The sequence below is a fragment of the Leuciscus leuciscus genome (assembly GCF_965113295.1).
Source record: "Leuciscus leuciscus genome assembly, chromosome: 22".
Lineage (NCBI taxonomy): Eukaryota > Metazoa > Chordata > Actinopteri > Cypriniformes > Leuciscidae > Leuciscus > Leuciscus leuciscus.
The window spans coordinates 21,314,739-21,338,368 of NC_138746.1; the positions used below are offsets into that span (position 1 = coordinate 21,314,739).

At 37.1% G+C, this 23,630-nt stretch overlaps 1 protein-coding gene across 10 annotated transcripts in view; it reads right to left on the reverse strand.

Moving 5' to 3' along the window:
- Positions 1 to 23,630, reverse strand: part of pacs2 (phosphofurin acidic cluster sorting protein 2) — a 38,056-nt gene that overhangs the window by 9,024 nt on the left and 5,402 nt on the right. For 3 of the 10 annotated variants that reach the window (XR_014201712.1, XM_082154427.1, XM_082154431.1), the window contains exons 2-19: positions 11,816 to 11,903; positions 10,588 to 10,677; positions 10,070 to 10,195; positions 9,823 to 9,982; positions 9,280 to 9,353; positions 9,119 to 9,199; positions 8,931 to 8,990; positions 6,010 to 6,167; positions 5,818 to 5,908; positions 5,225 to 5,296; positions 4,650 to 4,777; positions 4,319 to 4,451; positions 4,131 to 4,235; positions 3,415 to 3,521; positions 3,111 to 3,265; positions 2,911 to 3,021; positions 1,436 to 1,547; positions 912 to 944 (exon numbers count right to left, since the gene is read on the reverse strand). Coding sequence is in view for 9 of the 10 variants with exons in the window: in XM_082154427.1 (XP_082010553.1) it covers positions 912 to 944; positions 1,436 to 1,547; positions 2,911 to 3,021; positions 3,111 to 3,265; positions 3,415 to 3,521; positions 4,131 to 4,235; positions 4,319 to 4,451; positions 4,650 to 4,777; positions 5,225 to 5,296; positions 5,818 to 5,908; positions 6,010 to 6,167; positions 8,931 to 8,990; positions 9,119 to 9,199; positions 9,280 to 9,353; positions 9,823 to 9,982; positions 10,070 to 10,195; positions 10,588 to 10,677; positions 11,816 to 11,903 (1,884 nt within the window). In the remaining variant the exon portion in view is untranslated. The remainder of the gene's footprint in view (positions 1 to 911; positions 945 to 1,435; positions 1,548 to 2,910; positions 3,022 to 3,110; positions 3,266 to 3,414; positions 3,522 to 4,130; positions 4,236 to 4,318; positions 4,452 to 4,649; positions 4,778 to 5,224; positions 5,297 to 5,817; positions 5,909 to 6,009; positions 6,168 to 8,930; positions 8,991 to 9,118; positions 9,200 to 9,279; positions 9,354 to 9,822; positions 9,983 to 10,069; positions 10,196 to 10,587; positions 10,678 to 11,815; positions 11,904 to 23,630) is intronic. The other 7 variants (XM_082154429.1, XM_082154432.1, XM_082154434.1 and 4 more) reach the window with 4 other exon arrangements.

The following is a 23,630-nucleotide window of genomic DNA, read 5'->3' on the forward strand; positions in this document are numbered from 1 at the left end:
GACAGATAGAGAGAGATCACTAGAAGAGAGAAAAATGAAAACAAAGCCAAGACAAGAAAATTTATGAATTTGACCTCCATCTTAAGGTCTGTTCACCTTAGATCATTGCTTTGTCTTTTTTTATAAAAGTGGAATCATTTGAAATAATTTGCATCCTTTACTTTGCTATTCAAATAGAGAATATCCTCTGGGACCCAGAAATTTAGATAATAAAATTATTTTTTATTAACAATTAACAATGTTTTTATCCGATCATTATTAAAGAAGAATGTGTTAAAGAACAAAAATTGCCTGAAACAAATATAAACATAATTTGGGGCTATATTTTTGCCTAATGTTTTTCATAACTGAGTTCTGAAGTCCTCTACAGAGGACATGGAATAAATGCTTCTTATTCTCCAAAAACTATTTTTCAAAAGCTATTTTTTCTGGGTCCTGGGAGGACATTTAGTTTTTAATGTTATGAGAAGATTACACTGCTCTGCTGAAGGACATCGGAGGTGTTCAGAGGATGATGGAGGTGATATTCATATCCCAGGACAGCAAGAGATCCAATAAAACCTTCAGATTCATTCCACACAGCAGCCTTCATTATAAAATTTAATGGCTGATTCCAAAGACAGCACAAGGTGGAGGAGATTGACCAATTTTAGAGAAACCCTGAGAGCCCACTGAACTGTTTTGACCCAGAATTTCCCACGAATCAAAGTGTGGATAGAATCTCTAGAGTTTCAAAATTGTCTCTCTGCTCTCCCTCAGCCATAACTCAACCTTGGTGCTATATGAGATATATGAGAGTGAGAGAGTGAGAGAGTGAGAAAGAGAAAGAGAGAGCGACAGGAAGCAAGAGGCCGAAGATGATATGTATCTGATTGGCTACAGTATCAGCACAGGCAGGAGGACCACAATACCTTAGTGCAAAATCAAAATGAAAGCTCTTTTTCCTTCAGAGAGGGCAAGGAAAATAAAAAAATAAAGAGAAATAAAGTATGTTATTCACAGACAGAGATGATAAACATTGACATTCACATGCATTCTTTAAAAAACATGACTTTAAGGAAAAGGATGCTCATGGAAAAAGATGCAGATATCTGGAAAAATGCACAAAATGAATCGAGTGTCAGTTTTGAGTAGAAAACCAGATATCTGCATCTCCAGAGCACCTGCAAATGAACCCAGCCTCTAATAACACATATTCAAAGCACTTTTATATCAATAGTTTATTGATATTTTCAAATTGTATTTAGCCAAATACAATTGTAGACACTTATAATCTTTGAATATGTTTTATTATAAAGTGGTAACATGTTAAAAATCACACTGATATTCCATATTCAGTGTGTTCAGCAGAGCATCTATGTTGCCTTCTCTGAACTTTTTAATTCCTTTATATACAGTAAATATGGCCCAGGGCTGCACTGTGCATGTGTATTACCTTTTCTGCTTGTAGGTGAGCATGGCCTCTGCTATGGGCAACTGGTGAGCTCCATTTGCTCCTAACATATACTGGGTCACTCTGGAAACAATATCTGGACTGTCCTGAACTGCTGGAGAAAGAAGTTGACAGAGAAAAAGAGAAAATCTATATACTTATAGATATATCTATATTGTTTAACAATAAGTAGGTCACCTAGAAATAATGTAGGCTCTCATGATCATTTGGATATTTTTATTTGCCCATTTTACTTGTTGGATTTAAAGATGTAGCCTATCTGCTGTCCTTAAAGGGATACTCCACTTTTAAATGAAAATTCTGTCATCATATACTCACCTTCATGTTGTTTCAAACCTGTATGAATTTCTTTCTTCTGCTGAACAGAAAGGAAGATATTTAGAAGAATATCAGTAACCAGACAGTTTCTGGTCCCATTGACTTCCATAGTATATATTTTTTCCTACTATGGAAGTCAATGGGACCAGAAACTGTCTGGTTACTGACATTCTTCTAAATATCTTCCTTTCTGTTCAGCAGAAGAAAGAAATTCATACAGGTTTGAAACAACATGAGGGTGAGTATATGATGACAGAATTTTCATTTTAAAGTGGAGTATCCCTTTAAAATGAATGCCACCTTGTTTGATTTTTTTTTTCCTCATCTAATATAATGATATTCATTCATCAAGTGTGTTGTAAGTCCACTTGTCACATTGTATGCATAAGGTGTATTTATGGGGCATTTATAATGTTTTAAAAAATAAAGACTCACATTTTACTAAAGTAGGTGTTTCTGCAGCTGGAGCAACTAAATGCTTATGTTTCGGATAAGCGTGTGTGTGTGTAAGATATTAAGTGAGAAAGTAGGAAAATGTAGGTCAGTTGTTTTTACAAGGAAAAGAGATGCATGTGCATGTTGACTCGTTTGTTATGTTTGACTCTGAAATGTTTTCAGCATGTGTTAGTCTTTAACTGCAGTTCTCTGGAAGTTAACACACACACACACAGATCTGGTTTCCTATCTTTAGACGTAATGGTTTTTATACTGTACAAACTGTATATTCTATACCCTTAAACAAACCCTACCCATCACACAAAACTTTCTGCAATTTTACATTTTCAAAAAAATCTCATTCTGTATGAGTTATGAGCTTGTTTCCTCACGCAGACCTCAAAATAGGTCACCATGGACATGAAAAAAAAAAACACATGCGTTTGTGTGCATGTGTGAGTCAGTGTGTGCGTGTGTGAGTCAGTGTGCGTGTTTGAGTCAGTGTGTGCGTGTGTGTGTGTGTATATATATATATATATATATATATATATATATGCGTGTGTATGTGTGTGTGTGTGTGTGTGTGTGTGTTTACATAAAAGTAAATAGAGTATTATTATATTTTTAATATGCAAATAAATATTTTTATTTATTTACAGATGGATAGAATTGAGAGTGAGTGACTATCAGAGAGAGACTGTTACCTGAGGATGGTGCTTCTGGTTTGTGGAAAAGATCTCTCCATGCCGAGTCCTGGAACAGACTGTTATATCTGTAGTCTATACTGGCCAGATATTTAGCCACTGGATGAACCCCTACACACATACACACACATTTTTAGCGCTTCTGGTAGTGTTTTATTGGTCAGTGCATGCTAATTTTTTCCTCTAACGCCTGCACTCACCGAGAGGGATGATGAGGAATCGCAGGTATCCGAGCCAGTCGGGGGTTTTATGTGTCAAGTGATCCACAAACAAACGCAAAACGGCAGACAGGTAATGCTGAGCTCCTGCTACTCCGATCCGCACTGGAGTCGGTGTGACTGAGTTACTGTTACAACTAGAGAGAATGACAAAAAGAGAAACGGGGGGGCGGAGGGTACATAGTGTGTTACTATCCTGGAACAAAAAACTGGAAAATGTAATGGCAAAAATAATTCAATGTGTATGTGTGTTTCCTCTTTGCTTCAGTGTGACTAAGTGACTCACAATCTCTGTATGCGAGCGATGATGGTGCTGAACGCTGCCTGTACGTCAGCCATGGTATATGTACACACAACAGGAAGACCGTGATTCTGTAACATCTCAGATACATACTGAGAGAAAAAGAGAGGAAAAGAACCAAGAGTTGAAGCTGTTTTAGTACTGATGACAGACTTATGATTCATATGCTATGAATCTTATGTATGGTATTATTCATAATCTTGTCTTTTACTTTGAGTCATTTAAGTTAATAAAAAGACGACAATAATCAGATGAGATGAAGTACTTTTCATTCAAGTATTTAATGTATGGTTTCCACAAAAACAAGAAACACTTATTTTTATTATCAAATCAGCATATTAAAATGATTTCTGAAAGATCATGTGACACTGAAGACTTGAGTAATGATGCTGAAAATTCAGATTTGCCATCACAGGAGTAAATTACATTTAAAATATATTAACAAAAATAATTATTTTAAATTAAATACTGTTTTTTTTTATTATATAAAATAAATGCCTTGGTAAATGTAAGAGACAAAAACATTTAAAAAGAATTACCAGCCCTACCAACTTTTTGTGTATTTATCATTATGATAATAATAATAATAATAATAATAATAATACCATTATATATAAATATATGTTTTAGGTCACCGGCAAAAATCTACCAATGATAATTGGCAAAAATTGTGATGCTGTACTGACAGCTGTCAATCATACCTGGCCCTGCCAGTCTGAGGTGTTGATGAGGATGATGCTGTCGGGGAGATAGCTGTCTGACACCAGGATGTGGTTCAACTGGTCGTAAACAGTTTTACGTGGAATCTAACCACAACAGGGACCAAAATTAGTAAAGTAACAACCTGCTGCTTCTGTTCAGTAACTAGAGTGCATTTGTTCTATCTGACCTGTAGGTGGCAGCGTGTCTCAAGCGAGCGCTCGTTGTCCAGGCTGTTGGCTCTCTCGTTGGGCGGTCGACTGGGCTGCCTCTCTTTAAGTGATGTGCTCCGCCCCCGTCGCCCTGCCAACTTTGGCTCCACCCTTCAGATCAAGACAGAAAGTTGTTCGTATTGCAGAACTTTTTTTAATACAGACACACACACACAAAAAAAACTAAGTTAAATGTACAGCATCTTGAAATATAGTCATCTAAAATAGGAACGATCTATTAAGCTCTCTTTACCTCAAAATGTGTACCCTCATACATTAACCGCAGTGATTTGATTTGTGTATCCTCACCGGTTGGATGGAATGATGAGTGACTCCGTTTTGGTCATCCGGCCAGTTGGAGGCAACCTCTCCATGAAAGTGTCCATGTTGTCCATCATCTCCAATTCTGTGGTAGGGGTCACAACCTCAGGAAGACCCTAAAACCCAGAGACAAACATAATAAAACTTAAAAAACACTATATATACACACCATATAATATTGTCAGGGTCATGTGTGGTTTCTTTGTGTTTTCATTCCTGTGTCTTTTGTTTCAGTTCAGTTTGACCTTATTTACTCTTTCCTTAGATACCGATTAGCCCAACCTTGTTTAGTTCTCCCTGTATATATACTGCGTTTGGTTCTGTGTTTGTTCTGCATAAGTTATATAAGTTATATATTTTACCTAGTCCTAGTTTGGACATGTATACAAAATAACGTTGTTTTACACTGTAGCTCCTGTTTACTCCACATGTTGATTCAATGTGGGTGAGTCTCAAGCCATGATTCAGCTTTACAGTGTCTGTCAGAGCTCATCTCAAAGCAGATGAACACGTGAGTCTTGATCTGATATTCAGTGAATATCTTGTGGTAATGAAGGACATACCATAGAAATATGATCAGATTCATTATCCATCTGAAACTTTCCACCTCCAGCCCTTATTTTATCAGGATCCATCTGAACAGAGAAAGAGAGAAGGAAGTAGAGAGTTAGCAGAGGATTTGAACTGGAGTCTTTGTGTTTCTAATATAGCTGCTCCTTTCTCCTCACAGGGAAAAGTGGTTAAAAATTTATAGAGATCTATATATATAACAGTAAAAAAAAATACAGTAAAAACGCTAATATTATGAAATATTATTACATTATAAAATAACTGTTACCTATTTTAATAAATTTTAAAATGTATTTTGTTCCTGTGATGGCAAAGCTGAATTTTCAGTGTCACATGATCCTTTAGAAATCATTCTAATATGCTGATTTTTATATATATAAAATTTTTATATATATTCACAATGTTCTTTTGTGAATAATAATACAAAAATCTTACTGACTCACAAACTTTTGAATGATACATAATAGGAAAGGGTTTATATTAGGGTTTTTTGTTAGGTTATTATAATTAGCTTTATTTTAAGACAATATAAGTTTATGTTATGTGCTTATTTCAATATCTACTAAACACATGAGTGTGTTCTTACTGGACTGGGCGGCTCTCTGTGACTCCTAATGCTGTGAATGCTGCCAATTTCTGTCTGAGAGCTGGATAGAGAAATTCCTTCGAAATATGGCCTAAATCACACACACACACACGGTTAATAAAACAACACACATCTCAATATTAAAATAGGCACTACACATTCACTAATGAACAAACTCTCTCCTCAACATACTTGAGTTTGGGTTTTGGGGTGCTGAGAACGCTTTCATCATCATCCAGATCCGGTCCACTGTCACTCGGATTCTCAAACTCCAAACTCTCTAGATCCAGATCTAGATCTTCCTCTACCTCTGGAGGCGGCTCGGCTGGGTCCTGCTCCGAGTCCAACACCTACAAACATTTAAACATGTATTCCTCATTTGAACTGCATGGGAGACGGCCAGTAGATGAGACCGAGACAGAGACACAGGGTTAAGCATAATCTGATAAAACAAAAAGTGCTCAGACTCCGCTGCAGGGGAATCGATCCCAAAGCGGCATGTGATGTTCCTGAATAATATTAATGAGAGAGGAAATCAATCAAGGACTTAGTTTGCAACCATCAATGGTCAAGTGTAAATCCAGCTTCTTCAAATATTAACAAGCTGCTGCTGATTGAGCTAAATGCACTAACGTCATTTCTGCATTAGATGTTATAAACCAAATGATCATTACACAATGAGTAAATAATGTCTCAAATCAAATATTAACATTCCATTTTAAAGAGTTTGCTTTCAAAATCTAAAAGATGATGAAAAATTTAAGTCTCAGATAAAGTTCACCATTGCTACACCAATTGCTAAATTAACGCAACATTAGGAGGTCATGTGACAACAGTTGTATATGTTTTATGAAATAATAACAATATTGTTTCTCGTACTATTGTTTTAGTAATATTAGTCGGTATACAGTATATACTGAGCAGTATTTAGTAAGTAGTAAGCTAGTATTAAATTCCAAAATGTAATGTTCTGGTGTTCAAAATGCTTAATTTCCTGTAATAAAATGTTGCTGAAAATACCTTCAGTCAGGTTTCAGTGTGCTCCATAATAAGAATCAGCGTATTGTCAGAGCAGGAAGTAATCTGAGACATGATGCTGATGAGATCATGTTTCTGTGCCCGCTGCTTCTGCACATCAACACACACGTCCTGTCCTTGAGACAGGACTGACCTCTGAACCCAAAGTGGCAAGTGTTTGCTTTGCTGTGGGCAGCCGAATACTAGAACTTACTGCTTATTGAGGATATACTATATATTGCCTTTTTTTTTAATAGAGTGCATTATGCAATTATAGAAAACTATAGTATGCTACTTTGCTGTTATATTATGTCGCATGACCGCCTCACGTTGCATGATTAATTCAGCAAATAATCGAATTTTAATCCAATTATGTATAAAACGTGTAAATATTTACAGTCCAATATAAAAAATAAGAAATGACATTTAAATTACATTACAATTAAAGGTTAAATCAAGTGATTTGCATTGCGGGCAAAAAATAAGATCCAAATATAGTAGCTCATCCAGTTATTCCATGCATGCAGCATATATATATATATTTGCATAATGTCAAAAGAACAGTATGCTATAATGCTGTTCAGAACAGTCCTTGTTCCAGTCCTGCTCTCATTGTGCAAGATTATCAGCTAACAGGGTTTCGGTTTCCGTAGCAGTGCTGATCATGCATGGCTAAATTAATCTGTGGAGTCGCGTAAGGGTCACTGACTCTCAAGACTCAACACTATCATGCAAGAGTTGATTGAAGAAATCATCTTCCCACAACTAAACATTTATAAAATTACTTTATTAGGTGAAATGTTGAACTACCTATGTCAGGTGTGAGGTGAGAAGTCTTATTCTTATGACTAAGTTCACACTGTCAACCCAAATCGCATTATTTGTGTATCCAATAGGAATCTGATCTAAATTATTGACTGTACGCACTGTGTATCGCAACTGTTCGGATCCGATTCGTATGTCCCACGGCGCTCTTTCATCTTCCGGAATATCTGCATTGGTTTCTATGGCAATGACGTTGCATTGGTAGGTATGTGGCCAAAAAAACAAAAAAAAACATGGAGGAGGTTTGTAATACAGATGTTGTCTTACTTCCAACATGACAATGTGTAGCCGCCGCGCTGGACTACTGTGTCTTAAAAGGTAGCAGCAAAAAGTTAAGAGGCTGGAATGTGTGGTTTTATTTTGTGCCATTATATTATATTTCTGCTTTTACAACAACACAACCTAGTTTCTGCAGCGACTTTCAGCAAGTTTCCAATAACAACGTTTGGCATTTTAACGTTTTACATGGCGCGAGAAAGTGACAAATTAGAGCAGTCAGACTGAAATGGATTTCCAGAAACGATTCAGATTTTAAACCACATATTTCATGGTATTTTTTGCCGTTGACACTTGTTAAACCTGATCACATTTCAATTGGATATTCACAAAGAACGGATATGAACTGACAGTCTCAATGAGGCTTATGTAATTCTACAATATATTTAGTTAAACACAAAATAAGTTGCACACAAACATGGACTTGGTCCATTGAGAAGAAAAAAAGTTTGAGGTTTCACTCATACTAAAAAAGTGTACTTATTGGGCCAACACAACAAGTAAACAAGCACAACCTGTCTAACATGTATTTGAACATTTAAAGTGCCCTGATTATGCCATTTTAAAGGTTCTTAACTTGGTTTTGGAGGTTTCCTACAAAAGGTTTACAGGCATCCAAGATCCAAAAACACTTATATTTCCTCATTATATACATTTCAAATCACCGCTTTTCTCACAGTGTCTGAAATGATTCTCTTTAGGACTCTGTCTCTCTAAACCCCTCCTTACTGCCAGCCTACTCTGCTCTGATTGGTCAGATGCCCCAGTCTGTTGTGATTGGTCTACACCTACAGAGCGTACAGCACGGGCAGCCAATGACAACCATAGGCTGGTATTAAGCAAATAAGTTACAAACCTAAATCGTTTGTTGTGCACTTTGATCTTTAAAACTTAGCAGACAATTACCGCTATTTTGTACACTACATGAGAGGTAATATCTGAAAACAGCATAATAGGGGCACTTTAAGCAACAAGTAAACTCTGTATTCACCAACCTCATCAGAAACTCTGAACCGTTTGAGCAACGCCACCACACGCTGCTTAAAGTTCTGCTGCTAATGGAGAAAGAGAAACAAACACATAAACATACACGCTCATATTAACAGTCTGTTTAGTAGGCTACACGATCACATCTGAAAGTGATGACTGCGAGTAAATTCTCATTGTTCTCTGGCGTTCTTACCCTGGTGATTGACGCCGTCCGGACTATTGACCTCCTCTGCTTTTTGGGCTTCCTTATCTCGAATTCGTCATCCTCGAGATCCTAAGGAGCATGTACAAACACGGGTCAGCTAGAAGAAAGGGAAGTGAGGTTGCTTTATTTGTGCGTGTGCTTGTAATGACCTGTCCTTGTGCTGCGTCATCACTGGCCTCCTGCTCTGACGAGAAGCTTTCATACTCTTCTTCTGAGTAATTATCTACCAAGTCAAACATACAATATTATAAAAAGGACAGATCAAGTCCTGAATGCTGATTGGTCAATACAGCGTTCCAGCTAGGAATGCACAGATACAAATAATTATTTTTAGGTAATGGTCGATAACCGATAAATGGACAATATTATAAATCTATTTTATTTTTACCATGATATATCACTATACCTTTAAGTTAATGCTAAATGATGATCTAGAGAATTAAACATCCAATAATCGGATGAAATCGTAAAAATTAACCAACAAATAAATAGCTGATATCCAATAAGGTGTCAATATATCAGGTTACGCATCCCTAGTTCCAGTCACGCTAAAATACACAATAAAGAAGCAAAACACATAGAAAACACAATTGGTCATATATATAGAAAATACAACTGGTTATTGTGAGGGACATGCCATCGGCTAATTCTTTAAAACTTAATTTGTATGGCTGGATGTTTTTTTTTTTTACCAGAACATTTGATTTTCTGTCCCAGAATGGCCGCCTCTTCATGGTCAATCGGCTGACTGGACAGGGAATAGATCGAAATCTCAGCAACTTTACCCAGAAGCTCCTTCTGATTACTGCACAGAGCCAAGACCTGCCCTCCTTCTGCAGGATGCTGCATCACCTGCACACAAACACAAACAAATCAGCATGTTAGCATGTGTGTGCGCTTCAAAAGTGACAATTGACCTCAGTAAGAAACCTGAAATACCTCTGCCATGTCTATAGAACCAGCAGCCAACGTCTTGTAACCCAAAATTGTTCTGTTTTTGTACCTCTTCCTCCTCTGAAGCAGGATTTGCAACTTATTTCCCTCGCGCTTCAGAAAATGAGGGTACTACTCGCATACAAACACGCACACACGGGACAGAAAGAAGAAAATCTGAGAATCAAATTCTGTGTTCAGTGCACATTGAGATGATGATGTATTGAGAACAATATTGGCTCTGTTTCAAAACTTAGTAAGCCGTCTACGCAGGAAGCATTTGAAGCAAAGGTTGTTTCTACGATACCTTCCTTTTGGCCAAATTCCAAGGCAGCACATCATGTATCCTCTGCGGTGAAAGCACTCCCATAATGGATTGAAAAGAATAATGCAGAACGTTCCAAATCAATCGCTCATGACGTTCTTTGTCAAGCAAGGCAGTGGACAACCAGGCAGTTTTGGAACAGAGCCATTGTTTTTATGATTGAGCGATTTGAAAGTGTGCGTTTTGAGGATATCTTTACCTGTAGAGAGAACGTGAGGGCGAGATCAGTCTCCACCCCTCCAGCAGGGGGCAGCACTATCTCATGAGAGCGCAGGATTCGCTTGGAGCCCTACATCACAGGAGCAAACACACAATCTGTATTTCACACAATCACTTTGAAGAAACAATTATCCACTTAATTTGGAATTGTGTTTATTGCAGTGTTTTGGATTGGCTTTTTTAACTTTGTCAAATGGAATTTGTCCCCATACTTCTGTATTGGCCATTTACATTTACATTTATTCATTTAGCTGACGCTTTTATCCAAAGCGACTTACAATTGCTATATATGTCAGAGGTCGCACGCCTCTGGAGCAACTAGGGGTTAAGTGTCTTGCTCAGGGACACATTGGTGTCTCACAGTGGATTCGAACCCGGGTCTCTCACACCAAAGGCATGTGTCTTATCCATTGCGCCACCACCACCACCCACGAATGTGTTCATTCATAAATATAAATTTTCACAGAAAATGGCTTTTTTCTTTTTTTAAGAAAGATGTTGATATATATTAGATTCATTTAATTGAATTTTAAAAATGTAATTGCTTATAAGACTCTTCTATGGTGTAATAAGTCGCTGTTTGGATTTAAATAGGCAAACGCTTAGGAGTCTATGAAATTATGAATGGATTAATATTGCAGTGATTATTATGTTTCTAGCATGTTATATGTTTGGCAACAGTTCTTCTAACCCTAACTGATGGAGTGTGTAACTTTTTTCATTTCTTAAACAACCATGTAGGAAAACACATCATGGCCATATTCAAGGATGACAAAGCCAAGATTCCTCAGACTCAAATTGTGAAAGAATGGTTGGGAGGGAGCATGAAGAATCATTTTCACACATGAATTGGCACCTCTGAGTCCAGACCTTAAATTCATTGAAAGTTTTTGGGATGTGCAGGAGGAGACTTTACAGAGTCAAGAATACACTTTACAATACAAGATCTTGACAAAAAAAAATGGATGCACTTCTTGATGGAAATAACATCACAACATTTATTTCCATCAAGACTATTAAAATCAAAACAGCGCCTTTTCTGGGCAGTGTATAAAAAAAAATTAAAAAAACAAAACAAAAAAACTTAAATGTTCCCTTTTAAAATATTTCGTTTATTGTCTTTATACTTATAAATGTTGTGGTCTTTGTTGGAAAAAAAAAAATCTATACACATGCTGGAAAAACAATCACTGCTGATCACTACGTACCTGAATCTTGACTGCAATGACAACAGAAATCAGCTCTTTGTCAAGTTCCTTCATCACAACTAGCTTCTTCAAAGTCAGACTACACAACCTACAGACAAAAACAACAGAGTTATTTACACAAACACGTGATTATACATAATGTCTGGCGAATTGAAGAGTTATCTTTATAGGTAGTATAGTAGCATAGTAACTTTCAACAGATCAATCCAGAAAACAACTGGAAGTCATGGGGCTGATATCAGCCCTCTGAAAACTGGCATACAAAACTGTTTACAAGACGTTCCATTGAGAGTCTGTCATTCCAACCAGAAGGAACTGCTTGAATGAGCCAAATTCTACTAAAACATAACAAACACACGCCCTCGCTTCGACACCGCAGTAAACCTGAACACTGTACTGAATGACATCCACCCTTCAGCACATACAGTGATAACACAGATTAATCAACACCCCCACATTCACATCACAGAGGCAAACATTTCCAGAATGAAGGATTAGTAGACCAAAAAAAGACAATTAAGTACTGTAGTTATTTGCCTATAATCTTCCCTTTTGCCAAAGCTCAGACATCGAATAATGCAGGCGGGACACATTTAAATATGTGCAAATGCAAATTGCTCAGGGAATTACATTTGTTTCTCGCACAAATCTTCAGAAGACTTGGAACAGAATGTGGTGATTTTTCTCATTTATGGATCTTGACAGACCAATTTACTTTCATTAAATGGCAAAGATACATATTGTACTATGCCTTAAAAGCCGAGAGTACCCCATCACAGAGAATGAGATAATGTCAGTCACGCAGAGAGAGAGCCGGAGCAGAGATGAGTCAGGAATGTCGCAGTGGGAAGCCTGAGCAGAGAGAAAAGCCAATGGGGGAAAGTCCCACACGCACCTAGAACATTAATAAGAAACGCTTTATATATTCAAATCACATACTAAGAGGACAAGGAGGAAAGAGCGAGAATGAGAGAGAAAATATCCCTCTTCCCTTTATCTCTGCTCTCTTGAGTCATTCACTTTGTCTTTTTTTGTGGGTTAATTGTGATAACATATTTATTTTTAATAAGGACACATTTATGCTTTTTTCCCCTTTTATTTATATATATATATGTTTGAATATGTCTATTGCTTTGGCAATATTGTGCTATTTCACACAGTCATGCCAATAAAGCTCATATGAATTGAAAAAAATATTGATAGATATATATATATATATATATATATATATATATATATATATATATATATATATAAAATATCTTACTTGGACCAACTTCCTCTTTGCACATCATATTTATAAATGCAACAAACTAAGAGGTACAGGGAACATTATAGTACTATGCGTTGACTGTATTTTATGAATGTTTTATAATTTTTTTTTTTTGCTTTGTGCAATGCTTTGGCAATATGGAGAGAGAGAGAGAGAGAGAGAGAGAGAGAGAGAGGAGAGAGAGAGAGAGAGAGAGAGAGAGAGAGAGAGAGAGAGAGAGAGAGAGAGAGAGAGAGAGGAGAGAGAGAGAGAGAGAGAGAGAGAGAGAGAGAGGCACACAGTCCAATCTCTCTGGGGATCTGAAGGCTGGTATTGTTCACAAACCATTCTTACTTTGACTCACACACACACACACACACACAAAAGCCATTCTTCTCCCCTGAGCGATTAGCATGCTAACACACAACAAAGGAACACACAGTGATTCTAAATACACTTTTTACATTTCTCTCACACACAACACATACAGACATAGATAAAAAAATATTTTTGCATATATTTGTGGCTGATGACCTCTAATTCTCAAAAAAAAAGAAAAAAGAAGCCATTTCTGACATTAAAGCAAAAGAAAAATTAGGTAAATTTGCAACCCAAAAACTCAATAATATAACATTAAAAAAAAGTGTATGCGCAATTGCGCATGACGACACTGTTGGCCGGAGTGACTGCGGTTACCCCCACTGAGTGGCAAAAAGACTGAGCGACAGCGTTTGTTTTCAGCGTGAATGCTGTGAAAAACACACAAAACACATCTAAACCGGGAAAGAGCTTTGCAATTGACTCTATATATAGTTTTGACTAGAAATCTGAGGTATATTTTTTACAGAGAAGCAGATGGATCACTGCAATTCACTCCAGGCAGCGAAAGGTGGATTTGCAGTTATTTTGTGTCCATATGCTGAACTTAGGGGTAAAATCATACACTATATATTGTACTGACAACTCATCAATTAAATATGCATATACATATATTCTTTCATTTGATTGTGACGTTAAATACAGCTTTGGTTTGACTCAAAACACTGCCATAAATTACACACTTTAGTTTTAAACAGTCAACACACATTATTTATAATCAATTATATCAAGTAAAAAAGAATTGACATTAGTGAAAGCTGTGTCAGAGGTTGATCAATGAGACCACCTACAAACACGACAGGAAACAATGGCCACACACACAAATTAATGTTCTGTTTTCTCAGTACAAAGGCTGATTATTTCAGCTGGTGTGGTGTGAGGTGTGTGTGCTGTATCTCTCATTACACAAACACACACACAAACACTTGCTCTCTCTCTCTCTCTCTCTCACACACACGTCAATAAAACCCCTCTAATAACTATGTAGGCCTATAACCTCCTATAAAGATCTAAAAGCCTTCAATGATCTCTCACAGAAGAACAGAGACTGTTCATCCTCTCTGGAGTTAAAGATAAACGTGTCTCACTCCACTCGACTGGATGCAAACTCAATCACAGCTCCATTACACACACTCTCCTACAGATACTGTGTGTGTTTCTCTCTGACAGATGCTGCAGAGACTCTAGAAGCACAGAGGGAATGAGAACAAAATCAATTTCATTCATTTCTCCTCAGCTCCCATCACTCCTGACTCAGGTTACACGCACATCTACTGTAACTTTAAGTCTGAAACGGCAGTGCTAAGGGGTGAAATTGTGCTCAGGTTACGGGCCCGGACACACCTCCGGGATTAACCGATGCATTAAAACACACAAGAGCTGACACCATCATTTCACAAGACTCACAGAGACACTGTGTGTAGATTTACAGACCTGAAGCATACAGCATTGACAATCTTTACAGAAGAAAAAGTCCATTACATCATTAGAAATACCCTTTGATTCATGCCATAATAACAATTTAAACGTGAAACGTATGAGTTTTGCACCACTAAAAACTGGCATTAAACGGAATTGCAAGAGGGGTTTGTTTTAGCACATGACTTCCATTCCATAACAACATTGGCTTTACCAATGGATTGAGCAGACAGATGCATTGGAAAAACTGCCAAAACCAGCAATGCAAGTTTGAGAGGTGGCGCCCCGCCAAATCTCGCGAGAATCACGATTTGCTTTACGGCACGACGTCACATACATCAACAACATATGAAGCAGCCTCTGTGGAAGACACTAGCACGCATTTCAGACGTGAATCATGGAAGAGTCGACGAAGAAAACGAAGAAAGCGCGGTCGGAAGAGTGCAGAGACGGCTCTGCGTGAGTGGTATTTACAACAGTAACATTAAATACAAGTACTCCACAGCGACTCTAGGGGTCGCTGTTTGAGAAAAACAGAAACTGCATAGTGTGCCTTTAAATTACACAATTCACCTTCACGAAAGTAGTTTTCATTCTGTTACGCATTTCCTGTTGAAACAGGAAGATATATGGACATTGAAGTTTTATGTAATATGTTTATATATATATATATATATATATATATTATTTATTTTTTTTAGCCATCATTGTCAGTTGCAGATGGTGTGAGGGGAAGGGACATTCACATTCTAGAGCGCATTCTATTGGACAGAGAACTGCATAGTGCATGATGAGTCATCAATATTTGGGCTATATTTTCCTGGAAGAGACCAATTTTAAAGTCCCCATGAACTGGAAGTTGCAACCAACTTTACTTCAGTGTTGTAATGTATTTCCAAGTGCAATGGAATATTGAACAGAGGATAAGAAGGATTATCAGACTGGCAGTTTGAGGGGAGTGGTTAAGCATTTTCAACCCAATCCGTCAACCTGACGTCATCAGAGAAGGAACGCCATATTCCAGAGCGGAAGTACATTTTCAGATTCTGATTACAGATTACCACAGCAAACTTGCACGGCTTAATTGTTCACCACAAGACTAGTAATGTGCGATAGAGTAAATAGGGTAAATTTTGATTTCATGACGAAACAACTTTAACTGCAAACTATCACATTTGTGCACTGGCAGAGATTGCCTCAAAACTAACACACAAGGACTAAAAGCAACAAAACCATTTCGATTTCACAGTTTGTTTGTGTGTGCCTTCAAAGTGAGTAAGGATTTTGAGGGCCGTTTCCATGCTGGAATCGTGTGTATGTGATCTCATCAGAATGACGGTCCAAATATTCTGCATGTGTCTGAAAGTGAGTAAACCCCAGAGAGGTGACCTACATTTACTTCTGGATGCTAAAAACACACAGGTTCTTACACACACATTCACACACTATTCTAACAAGGTCAGCTTGGTCCTAATTAGCTCAATTTCAAAGACTTCAACACTCCTTAGTGTAACTGATGGAAGGGACACACTAAGACTCAGACACAAACAAACACACACACACACACACACACACACACACACACACACACTGAGAAGTGTGTAAGTCTATAATTTAGCTTAAGTTTTCATTGGTATGAAAAGCACATGAATGGTTGACATGCAATTACAAACACACACACACTAATTTCTGCTGAGTCTGTCTAAACGTATGAAACCTGGAAATAAAGATTATTGCCAAAGAAGAAATTTTAGGAAATATTATAAGATCACTAGGATGAAATGAAATGTACAAGTAAAAGAATGTCAGCAGATTTGTGACACACTGAACTCTTTGTACAAAAGGTCAGATGTTCTCGTTTCCATTCAATCAGCACGATCAGTCAGTTTCACAAATAAATACAAAACCTGTCCTAATTGAAAGAAAACGAGTTGAAAAACAAAGATTAAATCCAATATTTGGTGATAATATAGCATCATAAGAGATTTATAAGCTATTTTTTGTAGGTCGTCATGTTTGACCAGGTCCACCACAAGTGTGACTTTGTGCCATTTTGTGCAAGATAAGAGCATTTCAAAACAAACTTCCTAGTTAAACATTAAAGCACACTTTTGTGATAAACAGAGCCATTTTTTTCCCCATATTTTGTTGAACATTGACAAAATTATCCACAAATAATGCTTTTATCACTCAAAGACTGAGGTTTATAGGCTCAGATCAATGAGGCGAGAAGAAATCATTGGATCATTGGATGGTCAACGATCCAAAAAGAAATACAAAACGAGCCCTAATTGAAAGAAAACAAGCTGACAAAAAGATTGAATCCAATATTTGGTGATAATATAGCATAACGAGCGATTTACAAGCAATTTTTAAAAGGCCGGGAACATCAAAGGTGCTACAGGGTTTTCAACACAGCATAAGTGTTAAAAATATAACCCTGGCCTATGACAACAAACTCCCAATAATCTTATCATTAGAGACTTTAACAACTATCATGAACCAATCAAATACGTTTTTGCAATACTCTTTTCTTCCAAATTGTGAAGTATATCCGAGTGAAGTGGCTTCTCGAACAAGAAAAAGTGTAGGGCGGGACTTGATTTTGTCTATCGGGAATTGATTGGATCATTGCAGTTTGCTATTGCTATGATCTCATGTGATTGACAGTTTGCCCCGCCCTCTCGCCCGTAAACACCTCATCAGAGAAGCGATCACAGCAAGTGGGAGGGCAATTGGACAAAGATTATGAGGGCACACGAATTAAAAAAATAAATAATAATGTGCACGGATAAATCATTTATAATAAATACTGCAATATTACACAAAAAAATAAGAATTGTCCATTTTGATTTCATGGTGACTTTAAATGTTGTTTCAGTCATATTTTCCACTTGTTGGTAGTCATACTCCAGCTCTGAACACATCGTAGGTAAAATGGACAACACTTTTGTGTTACTGTACTGAGGAAAGGACAAGCTGAACAAGTCTTTTGTGACATTTGAATTCTGCGTTATGATCTCAAGCATTATACAGCACAGTGATTGGATTGACAGTTTATTCTCATGAATAATGTGGAGAAAAGCTCAGAAACTGCTGAAGTAGACGTGTATTCTCCAGCCAGTAATCACTCCAAATGAAGGCATATATCCCACATTGTGTGACGTTGATTCAACTTCGATTTTTAAACCAGAGGAAAGAAATGGCTCCGAAAAATGAAAAAATAACCACTTCCCCATAAAAAATAAATATAACTAGTGCTATTTTTGTTTTCAGTGATGTGCAACCTGTACATATATTTTAATCTCAAATATGTTTTAGGGTTTCATGACCCTTTAAACTTTTGGACGCCACCGTATGCAAATGACGGATAAACCGCATAGTTTTTACCAAGAAAACTGTGTGCACACTTAGATTTTCCACATTACTTTTTTATCTGAAACTCTAAATTATGTGTTTGAACTTTAAATGGAGCAGAGAGTCAAGATAACCTGGAATCTTTCCCAATGACTGCAATAAAACTGTGTGTGTGTGTGAAAAAGAGAGATATGAACAATATAAACACTAATTCACACACAGTAGATTTGAATTCATTTCACCCTGGTGAGATTACAGGAGTCCCTGACCTGTGGATAACAGATAGACCACCACAGATTTTCTTAAAATGGACAGACAGAGACAGACAGGAGAGATCGAGTTAACCTAGGCCTTTAATGCAGGAGAACATAAACCAATGCAAACAATCCGTCTGTGTTTCACCTGAGTACGAGCACACGTTTCTCCGGATACACTCTGTTGACTTCATTCAGTTCATTAGCAACAGCTGCGTGTGTGTGTGTGTGTGTGTGTGTGTGTGTGTGTGTGTGTGTGTGTGTGTGTGTGTGTGTGTGTGTGTGTTAACTTCCAGAGAACTGCAGTTAAAGACTAACACATGCTGAAAACATTTCAGAGTCAAACATAACAAACGAGTCAACATGCACATGCATCTCTTTTCCTTGTAAAAACAACTGACCTACATTTTCCAACTTTCTCAATTAATATCTTACACACACACACGCTTATCCGAAACACAAGCATTTAGTTGCTCCAGCTGCAGAAACACCTACTTTAGTAAAATGTGAGTCTTTATTTTTAAAACATTATAAATGCCCCACAAATACAACTATGCATACAATGTGACAAGGGGACTTGCAACACACTTGATGAATGAATATCATTATATTAGATGAGAGAGAAAAAAATAATAATCAAACGAGGTGGCATTCATTTTAAGGACAGCAGATATGCTACATCTTTAAATCAAATAAGTAAAACGGGCAAATAAAAATATCCAAATGATCATGAGACCCTACATTATTTAGGTGACCTACTTATTGTTAAACAAAACCAAACTTTATAACCAATCATTATATGGGCAGTATTTCCATATCTGTCCATCTCTATTTTTATTTTAAAAAACAAAACAAAAACAACAATATACACTACTGTTCAAAAGTAGGTCAGAAACTAACGCTTTTTTCAGCAAGTATACATTAAATTGATGAAAAGTGACAGTAAAGACACTTATAATGTATTACTATTTCTAAGAAATGCTATTCTTTTGAACTCTCTTTAAAACCTGAATGTGTGAGCACCATTCAGAAATATTGATCTAAAACTAGGGGTGTTGCAATATACCGGTATTGGCAATAATCTGTAATATTTCAAATGAATAATACACGTATAATAAAATGGCATTTATATTCTCCAGTGCCAGTATCTGTTTGACATCCCAACATACAGTAGGTGTCGGTATTGTCGGTATGACATCACTTTGTAAGCCAAAACACAGAAACGAGTTAGCATTTTAGCACTTCCGGTTTTTTGGTTAAATGACTGGAATAAGGTCTGCGGTGAACATAAGCTCAAGACACTTTTATGTTTATTCTACGACACAAAACACATCAATATTACCCGACTCGTGATTTTTTTAAGCTGTTACGCGTCTTGAAAAGTGTGGTTGCAAACAAGTGGCTAAATGGGACTACAGAGGCAGTCAAGGTCATTAAACGCCATCACACCGAACAAAGGTAAACTCTTTTTACAGCATCGTTATGGTTATGGTTATGGTTATAATTGTGATCTTATAAACTATTCTAACTCAAACATTCTGGGTAAATGTTTTTAGATAAAAACAGAGTTGTCGAAAGCTTAGTGATGGTGACGTTGAATTTGTGGGACCGTGGTGTTGTTCGTTTATAGCCTGCCTTACCTTTAGCTTTTTACTTCTGGCGACTGCATTTAGGCTTCATAAAAGTTGTGTTCATTTCTGATAATAAATCTTGGTGGACAAAACGTGTAAGTTTCAAACTTTTGTTGATCACACAGCTTGTTTTTAGCGATAATCCAAAAGCATATGGGACAATCCTATTGGGTTTTTGTTGAGGGAACCAGCGTGATGCGGCCTACAAAGTGACATCATACCTGCACCACTCTATTGCTGTAGCTGAATAAAACGCAGAGAGAGACATTTTGACTGATTAAACAGGAAGAGAATTAACACACTATTGCGACATTATTATAGTTTGTGTTCTTCAAGCCAACTCAGGTATTTTCATAAGGATATTGTATATAATAATGCAATGCCAATCGGCACTGTATATAATACGATCTTTTTCATTTCTATTTAACTGATATCATTATTTATTTTTTTCGGAATTTCTATAGATATTGCGATATATCGTTATCATGGATTCTTTTGGCCAGGATAACAGTGTAGTGAAAAATCTGATACCGCCCTAATTTAAACACTTTCTGTTTGTCAAACTTAAGGGGATGTTTAGTGAATGAAATCTGTTTTTCTTAAGAACAGCTGATTAAAAGTAATTAAAATTTTTTTTTAAAGTTAGTTCTGAGCAAAGGTCTACTTGAGAACAATAATAAAAATAAAAAAAACAGACGCGATACAACGGTCAAAGACATCCATCTGAATACGTATGGCTATAAATCTGAGATCGTCGACCTCACTAAGTGAATAGTCAGTTGTTGGATAACTAGTCAACCATGGTGACCCATCCCTCTTACAGTCCAACAGACTAAAATTCACATGCTTAACAGTAGAGAAGCACTAAACTGATCTGAAATGCAGAACAGAAAACAGTGCAGCAGACTGTGAAAACAAAGCAAAATTGTGAACTGAAATTTTCTATTTGTACATACATAATTGTGCATTGTTTTCATATCCAGTGTTTGGTTGAACACTGTTACATGCTGTCTTTACACAACAAACAGACACACCTGCAATGATCAGGAGTGAAGTTTTTTTCACTGTGGTCACAGCTTTATTTAAACAAAACCGATGTGCCCCGCTGCCGTGTGGTCATGCACATGTGATCAGGATGTTCGTGCTAGTTTTGCATTCTTTATAATCATAATTCACAGACCTACTCCTGCTGGCTTACACCAGGGCTTCTGGGAAAGAGCAGGTCATGGTCCACAAACCAGCTATTTTTGTCTTTGGACTGCAGACTCTCAGAAACCCCAGGGTGTAAGGCATCTGTTCTTTAGGGTGTGCTCAGATGCCATTTTGGTCTGGAATCTTCTGAATCTCTGGACCTCACGGTAATGTTGATGATCAGTCTTTACAAAGCTTGCTGCACAGCTAATAGACAATACAATATTATCAGCAGAGTTTAAAATAGATAATTTCAGCACAATAATATCAATGCAAATGAATGTAACTTGGTTTAGGAAGAAGAATCTTGATGACTAAAAGGGATTGTTCACCCAAAAATGTAAATTCTGTCATCACTGACTCACCCTCATGTCGTTCTAAACCCGTATGACTTACTTTCTTTAGACCAGAAGCAGGATTATTGACTTCATTTTTGGCCACATGCAAATAATTAAATGCAGACATCAGCACAGCTCTGCAAAAACATCAACTAACCAGTAGGTTGCTTTCACAGAACCTGATGAACTGGGTTTAATATGATGCAATTGTAAAAGGAAACATCAGCAAACATTCAAAACAAAAACAGAGGAATGTTATAGTCTGAACGACTAGCTATTGACTTTTAGAGGGGTTTGTTAAGTTCAGGTAAACCCTACATTATTGGGACATAATGTCCCCAAAAAAGAAAATCTGCAATGTCCTCACAAATATAGTGAAACAAACATGCACGCGCACGTGTGTGTGTACGCAAGTAGTCAGTTCCTTTCCTGCCATGTAGTTATCTTAAATATAAACATGTATTTTTTTTATATATATTATTTAAAAGTACTGTAAAACAGCAATATTAAGAAATATTATTATAATTTAATATATTTTTTAATCTGAATATATTATGAAATGTTATTTATTCCTGTAATCCCAAAGCTGAATTTTCAGAATCATTACTCCAGTCTTCAGTGTCACATGATCCTTCAGAAATCATTCTAATATGCTGATTTGCAGCTCAAGAAACATTTGCATAATCTATGTTGAAAAAAAGTTCTGCTGCTTTATATTTTTTTTTGGGGGGAAAAAACAGCTACAATGGTTCAAATTCATCAAGCACATAAACTCATTGATTTAATAGTTAATGTATGTAAAAAATACACTTTACACATACATTGATAACAGCTATTCTAAGAAGCCAGTGAAAATTCCTGACGGAACTTGGCAAATTAGCCTTCTAGGTTGGCCTACAAATGGACATCATGACTGAACAGCTCCATAATAGGCAGTGATGTACAGACTCAGACCATGTGCAATAAAAGAGTTGCACCGTCATCCCATTAAAGAGATTAAAGCATCTGCTATCCCTCCTAATCAAAAACGTACTCAAAAATACACAACAAAACGCCTCAAAACAAAACAGAGCTTTACCATATAAACAATACGGCTATTTATCCCGCTCCTGTCAGTGTGTGTGTGTGTGTAAGAATGGCTGTGGGTGCGTTAAAGACAAAGGCATGACTGTTTCTTCCCTCTGGGTGAGAACACAGCACACACTCCACCAACACACACAAATATGACAGCCTAGCACAGCCTGTTCAATCAGAGAGAGAGAGAAAGAGAAAGAGAGAGATTTCTATTGTTTGAGTAAAAATGATGCCCACTTGAGAAGATACAAAGGACCATAAGGGGGTCGTGCGCGCACTCGGCAGCACAGGGTCACTGTTAAGTCTAAGATTGTATTTAAAGGGATAGTTCACCCAAAAAGGAAAATTCTGTCATTAATTACTCACCCTCATGTCGTTCAAAACCTGTAAGACTTTCATTCATCTTCGGAACACAAATGAAGATCTTTTTAAATGAAATCTGAGAGATTTCTGTCCCTCCATTGACAGCCTACGCAACTACTACTTTGAAGCCCCAGCAATGTAGTAAAGACATCATTAAGGTAACCCATGTGCCTCCGGGGGTTTAACCTCAATTTTTTGAAGCGACGCTAATACTTTGTTTGCACAAAAAACACAATTTAATCTTCAATGTGCATTCACGAGAGCACCACGATTCATGTTTAATTGATGCGGAAGTAGACTCGCACGTTCGTTAGAGAACTACAACGCATGTATGGCAAGCCAAAAGGTTCAGAAGGTTCGGTTTTAAAGCAGTCAAATACGCCGTCCTCATTCCAAACACCATAAAACCGTGTGCAAGTCGTCAAAAATGGCGTATTTGACAGCGTTTACGGTGCATGCGCAACTACAGCGGCAAAACTCTGCTTGGTGCTGCTGGCAATGCTATAATGTGTTTTTAATCTGTTGTTTTCAACACACGTCACAGACTATATAATCATC